Below are 7,176 nucleotides of genomic sequence, written 5' to 3'. Positions count from 1 at the left end.
AAAAAAAAAAAAAAAAAAATTTGAAAAGAAAGAAAAGGCAAGTGAAAAAGAAAGAAAAAGCAAGTGAAAAGAAAAAACACAATTTCTGTACAAAATTCCTTTTTCTTCCTGTGTTGTCTGGCTCTTCAGCTATCAACAATGGTGTTATTCTTTCATCTAGCTTTCTCATCGTCTCCAATTTCCTTTCCTTCGTTTTTTATTTTCACATATCCAGCTTTTTTTTCTCACATTTTTTTTTTCACTCTTTCAATCACTCCTTTCTCACCCTTGCTTCCATATAAATCCCAAATGCAGAATCAGTCAGCATGCTGAGCACAAGACGTAGAACCATGAGTAATCGCAAAAAGAGGAAAGGGTTCTATCTACTGCAAAAGCATTAAAAAAAAAATATAAGAAATCAGTGGGAAATCAAGCTTGGGAATAAAAAAGAATTGGTCAAAGAAAAGGCAGCAAACAACAGATGGGAGAAAAAAAAAAAATGAATAACAATAAAACAATACTAATCAGAAAAATAGGAGTAAAATATGAGTCATACATGTCCAAGGGTATATGCTCGGACTGCAATAATGACGTAAAGCAGAAGAAGAAAAAAAGGCCCTCAAAAGTACGCCATTCTCACTCCTGCGGCAAGAGTAAATACCACGCAAAAAAAAAAGAGTAAAGGCATTAAAAAAAAAAAAGTATGCATAATAGCTTTAACATCCTCCTGGTAACTCGGATGTCTATGAATCGCTATGTGAGACACACGCACACATTTAGAGACGCAAATACAGAGGGTATCGTTATTTTTTTTTTTGTTTCTTCTCTTTCTTCCTTTCGATATACAAGCATCCTATTATGTCTCTCTTCTTTTTGTAGTTATTCTGTAATTCCCTGTGAACCATACTGCTTTCCATAATCAGAATCACCAGCTATAATGCATTCATGACCCCAGCTAAACGATTACTATCGTCGTCAAACCGAGCAAAAAAAGCATACCACAAATAAAAAGATATCACAAGTAAACAAAACCGAAAAAAAAAAAACGAAGGAATTCAGTAAAAAAAAACAAATATATAGATGAATAAAACAAGCAAAATAATGAAAAACAAATGTGAACCATGAAATAGTGTTTTTTATTCCTTTAGATTGTTTTTCTATGCTGTTCTTCACATCCCATATGAAGGACTTTTTCGACTTTTATCCCCGCCTTTCCTCTTTCACCTCCGTTTTTCAGTCCAATATGCGATCAATGACGTTTTGGTTAGCACAACAAAAACACAAAAGGAGGAGAAAAAAACAAACACAAAGAAAGACATGTCCAGAAGCAGTAAAATGGAAAAAAAAAATGAAGTAAAGAATTAAAAAACACCCAATCAGCAGACAGACTCACATTTACACATTCTTAAGTGGTCAAAGAACTAGACTCCATTCTCTCAGAATACAGGGGAATGGAAGAAAGTGAAAATAAGAGAATGCTCTGGAAATAAAAAAGTGAGAGCTCTATTCATCTTTCTTTATATATATATATATATATATATATATATACGTTTTCTTACAGTCATACATCCCATGCGGCACAAACAGGTCACATCTCTTTTTTGCGTTTTTTCTTGCCTTTCATCTCTTTTTTTTTTCTTCGACTCTTTCATCATGTTGGTTCAAAGATAGGGGATCTGGACCCCGTATGAAGATGGTGAAATCATACCTATCCAAAAAAGACTTCTTGATCCCACCCCTTGCTAAATCATGCGAGATCTTTAACGATATCAAAGAGAAAAAAAATCTCTGCATATGTTTTTAATAGCACTCCTCAGACAGATCCACCTATTCTCCTTCCCAAAACCCTACTGAAAACGTCCATATTATACCTGAGAAAATAAAAAAAAGAATTAAAAATAAAAGGTCAAAACATTAGCAATTCTATCTATCCTCACTCAAACAGTAGGGGTTCTCTTTTATTGCTATCATTCGTTTTTTCTTTCGCTCGTTCTTACTTGCGTACTTGGTTCGCGTTGTTCCTGCCCCTGTGTATCATTGTTGTTCCGATACTCCCAAATTGCAACTCCAGGATCAAGAGATGCAGGTAAATCATTTCCCATAGTTTGAATGTCGTTATTATTGGAGTCACATACCCCATGTTTTGCATCGAACGATCCCAAGTAAGCACCACTACCACCACCATTTTTACTGTCGCTATTACTGCGGGTTGATGCATGCGGTAAGGAAGGTTGTTGATTATAGATAGTGTTAGGACTGACAGGGGTTGGCGAAAAGCCAATTCTCTGCTGCTGATACACTTGTGTCGCCGTGGTCTGTGGTTGTGGAGAAATGTACACCTCTCGCCTGTTATCTGGAAAATTGACGTTATCAAAACGACTTAAATTTGATGTATATGGTCCTGTCATCATGTGAGCAGGATCCATGGAACCAGGAAAAGGTTGAGTCATGTACTGAGCCCCACTAGTTGGATCAATAGGGGAAATAATGCTTGGTGAAGTACCTTGTGGAAACATAACTATTCCAGGTTGCTTTGCAGAGCTACTCATTGGGTCCCCAAAATTGTATGGGTTCGCTGGACCTCTCATTCCGAGGGGATATTTTCCCTGTTGTTGTTGTTGGTGTTTTGCGCTGTTAGGAGTAGCAAATTGCACACGTAATGGATTAGTCTGAGGAGGAACTGTATGTTTTTCATGAAGAGCATTAATAGCATTTACAGCCATTTCATTGGTTTCGTAGCGAACCCATGCGCTTCCTTTAGAACGTCCTACAGTATCACGCATTATTTTTACTTCTAAGAGCTTCCCATACGGTTCAAACACTGGGCGTAATTGTTCTTCAGTAGTCATGGCAGGAACCTGGCCAACGAAAAGTTTACTTCCTATATTAATATTCATTCTAGGGTCTTTCATTGACGTGGGTTGTGAAAACTGTGGATATACATTCAAAGCTTGTCCGGGAGCTTGATTTAATGACGGATGTTGCATAATTTGAGAATGTTGTCCTGTTATATCAGTTGCATATCCCAAACGGGAATATTGATCGTTATTATTATTATTGCCAGGAGCGTTACATGAAAACGGTCCACCAAGTACCGTTGCGTAATTCATTGTTTCCCTACACACCCCTCTGATTTATAAAATAAATCCTTTCTATTGACTCTCCTCTTCTTTTTTTTTCTTTTTTTCTTATTTTGAGGATTGTTTTTTTTTTTTTTTTTTTTTTTTTTGATGGGAAATAACACTATGTTGAAGAGAGAAGGAGCGAAAAAAAAAAAAAAAAGAAAGAGAGAGCGTGTGTGTGTATGTGTAGCTCTAGTTCCCAAGGTTACGTCTACCTTTCTTTTTTTTTTTCTATAATCTTATATTCACTTGGTATATAAAGAAAATACAAGTGTAAGAGGCAACATGAAAAAGAAGAAGAAAAAAAAAGATAGATTAAAAGCAATCGAAATTTTCAAGAAGGCCCCATAAGCCATATTAATATTTTAAGCATACCATTTTTTTACTCGTAAAACTGAAAACATTGAAAAGAAAATAACAACAAAATATATCTACATAGTTCCTGTACATCGAACGTGACACGTGGTTTCTGATTGAGGATTGGAAGACTTAGTAACAAAAGAAAATGCGCAAAATGAAACATCTCCAACATCACGCTTAGGACGATAAGTCACGGTAAAAGTAACATAACCCCCAGCAGTCACAGTGGCCTTCATTGGATCCAATCTCCATCCGTTTTCAAGGTAAGTTTCACTCCAACCATTAACAATACATTCAAAGTTTGTCCCATACTTGACGCAACCAACTCTTATCGTTTTAACCTCTTCTGCTACACAATTAAATTGTACAGGATAAAATACAGACATACCTTCTGAAGGAAAAATGTTTGGTTGTATCCCAGTGTATTGTATAGAATCTTCTTCTATAGGCTTATTATGTCCTGGAAAAGTAAAATAGACAAATTTTTCACAAGAACGTCCCTCTAGAACTATATTATGTTTAAATGCACCTGCAACAATTTGAAGGGTTAAACACATATTTCCAATCACTTTGGGACAAAAAATAATACCTGTACTCATCTTGCAGTTTCCGGGAATAGTAAATTTATCACATTCTATCAAAAAGGAATGAGATTCTGGCCATTGCGGTTCCCCACCTTCACTTGTTACAAATTTAGAATTTACTTCAATAGGTAATGATGTCAAGTTATGAAAAAACAATTGTTGTCGAGATTCTTGTCCAAGTTGAACGGGATCAAAGACAAAATGATTAATAGAATGAATTTGGTCTTCAGTGATGTCACGATCCTTAGTAATAAATAAATCAGCAGGACGACAAACACCTAATAAAGACATGCTAATATCATTTGCCCCAATAGAAGAAATAATAATTTTGTCTTTATATGAACCATACTCTGTAGGAATAAACCTTATACTCATTGTACATTCTTCATTTTTAGATAACTGTTCATTTGGTAGTTTTACTATTCTAAAAGGAGACAATGTATCTAAAGGTCTTACTTGTAAACCAATATCATTTTCACCAGTGTAACGTAGCAAACATCCTCTTTCAGCCTGTTGTTTAAGTGGTATTTCACCAAATTCTATAACTAAACTTGTACTCATAGGTGAAATTTCTAAAACAGGAGTTTGATCCATAACATTATTCTGCACTGGGACTTTCTTTTTTAAATTTCGTTTCGACATTTCACTTTTAGAAGAAATTATCGGAGTAATTCGCGAAAGAAATCCCGCAACAAGTAATGGTTTAATCACCGTACAGTTAACTTGAAGTAATATAATCTGTTTCTCAGTCTCTGTCCCGTCAACACATTTTACAAAAAAAGTTGAATGCCTACTCCATATTTCATCAGGAGAATTACTATCCCAATCCTTATATAATGCATCAATATCAGGTAACACAGTTTCAGGAGGCTTTTCTAACGTATTATGAACATCACGATCTTTTCCTTTTTTACCCGATAATTTCGGGGTTGGGCGAGCCACTACTTCTTCAACAGGCAATGTAACAGGTAGAACATCAGGTGCCTTAAACATAATTACAATTGGAATACTTTCTCCAGGAGATAAAACACCTGTTGAAGGAGAAACTTTCAACGCATCATTAGGAGAAAACAAAGAAAACTTTCGGAAGGATAAACTCAAATTTTGCAAAACGGTTGTACATGTAGTTTCACCATTTATAGGACAAACTGGTAAACTAACACATGATTTAGAGAATCGCATACTATACTCACGTCCACATCCCACAAGTTGAACAGTACGAGAATCCCCATATTCATTAGTTATTTTAATCACTTGAGTATATTGACCTAAAGTAGGAGGTCGTACTCCAACTTCAAGATCGAATATTTCTCGTGGAAGCATAGTAAAGGTTCTAAACGGCATAATATTTACATTTTCTGGAAGTTTTAAAAATCCTATATTTTGAGGTAAATCTGAAAGATTCTTTACCCTTAAAGGAATAATAATCTCCTCATTAGGTCCACTTACACCATAGTCTAATTTATTCTGTTCTAATGAAAAACCTCGCTCAGTTAGTTGCGCCTTTAAGGTCATTAAGATAGGTGATACCTGTCCGGAAACAGACAACATTATAACTGAAGAAATAACAGAGTCAAGTCCGCGCTGGGGTGTAAATAAAACATACAACTCAAATGTATCATTTGCTTGAACACAAGCTGTTTCAGGTTTAAAAACCAGAGAAGAGGACAAAAATGAAGGTATATTAGGAACTACTGTCACAGAGACATTTGTAGTATTAGTAATAATAGTCTTTTCACAGTACGTATTTCCATAAAAACACCAATCAAAATTTATTTCACGTGCAGAAGATAGGTAAACAGGAAGTGAACCCCCACTACCTTTTACAGGTATTTTCCGAATATGAACTTTTTCTTCAGATTCATACTTAAGCTCAATTTCATCATCAATAGTGACATCTTGATGAGGTGCAAACGTAACTTCTATTACACAGGTAGAAAATGGATTTACTACCAATTGATAACCAGGAATTTTTATACTTATAACAGGGTTTTCTCGTCCACTTTGAGGTTCCTTATGAAGTACTTCAATCCATTTACGTAATGATCCTGAAACAAAAACCTTTGCAGGAAGCGCTCCATCATTTCGTAATGTTAACTTTTTGGTTACTCTCTCACCAAAAACAACAACACCAAAATCAAGGCTTTCTGGATAATATGATAAGATAGACCTCTTTTTTATGACCTTAACAGGAACAAAAAAAATACCATGTTCAGTTCTAAAAGTAATTGAAGTTTCAAAATCCACATTTTGCACAGGGGTAAAAATAACTTTTACTTTCCATGATAAACCTGCCGAAAGTTTTGGTGGAGGAACATACTCAATATGAATTTCATCCCTATACTTTGGAGATATTGGTAAAACTCGGAAACTCGCTATACGATTTGTACAGTTAGTTAGTGTTATAACTATATTGTAAGTTTCACCGACGGTAAAATCCTCAAATTTCACCTCTCTAGGACTATAAGTAAAGCTCAATACATCAGAAGATTGACCATTTTCTTGAGTAACGTTATATTTAGAAGTGCTAACAGCTGGTTCCTGTAGATATACTTTTCGGACCTTTTGAAACGGTTCCTCAACTATTTCGCTAATTCTGTAACGTTCATCACGAATTGTTCCATCCTCAAGGGCAAGAAACTCCATCACGGAAAAAACTATACAAACACAGCAACTAAAGAGAAGAGGGGTAAAAAGAACAATAAAAAAACAAGCACAAAAAAAAAAAAAAAATGAAACCAAAGTATAATACCATACACGAAAAACAAAACCCAAAAGAACATTATCTAATCACAAGAAAAACAAACAAACAAACAAACAAACAGAAGATCCAACACCCAAAATAGGAACGTAACCAATGGGAATGTGAAAAAAAAAAAAAAAAAAACAACGCCGATTGCTCGCCAACCTTCCCCGCGGCCCCGGCCCGGTCCGAACCCACACACTCCCGCCGGCAAGAAAACAACCGCGGGGACGCGAAAGAGGGAGGGAGAGAGAGAGAGAGAGGGAGGGGCGGGGAGGTCCCTGGCACGGGCACGGGCGCAGGCGGGCAGGGAGGTGGTCCGTAAATATATTTTTTTCTCTTTCGGTGGGTTGTAGGCGTTTGGGTGCCACGGGTCTTGCCTGGCGCC

At 36.1% G+C, this 7,176-nt stretch overlaps 2 protein-coding genes across 2 annotated transcripts; both read right to left on the bottom strand.

Moving 5' to 3' along the window:
- Positions 1 to 1,946: 1,946 nt before the first annotated feature.
- Positions 1,947 to 3,089, bottom strand: TM35_000034000 (RNA-binding protein; the record flags this gene model as incomplete). The annotated part of the gene is made up of 1 exon (XM_029022167.1): positions 1,947 to 3,089. One exon carries the CDS (start codon positions 3,087 to 3,089, stop codon positions 1,947 to 1,949), a length of 1,143 nt encoding a protein of 380 aa, XP_028886713.1.
- A 443-nt stretch (positions 3,090 to 3,532) lies between these two features.
- TM35_000033990 (uncharacterized protein) lies at positions 3,533 to 6,691 on the bottom strand (the record flags this gene model as incomplete). The annotated part of the gene is made up of 1 exon (XM_029022166.1): positions 3,533 to 6,691. One exon carries the CDS (start codon positions 6,689 to 6,691, stop codon positions 3,533 to 3,535), a length of 3,159 nt encoding a protein of 1,052 aa, XP_028886712.1.
- Between the last annotated feature and the right edge of the window lie 485 nt (positions 6,692 to 7,176).

The sequence above is a fragment of the Trypanosoma theileri genome (assembly GCF_002087225.1).
Source record: "Trypanosoma theileri isolate Edinburgh chromosome Unknown TM35_Tth_3_V1, whole genome shotgun sequence".
NCBI lineage: Eukaryota > Euglenozoa > Kinetoplastea > Trypanosomatida > Trypanosomatidae > Trypanosoma > Trypanosoma theileri.
Note: the sequence above shows the minus strand (reverse complement) of the source record. Positions and strands in the feature narration are given on the sequence as shown.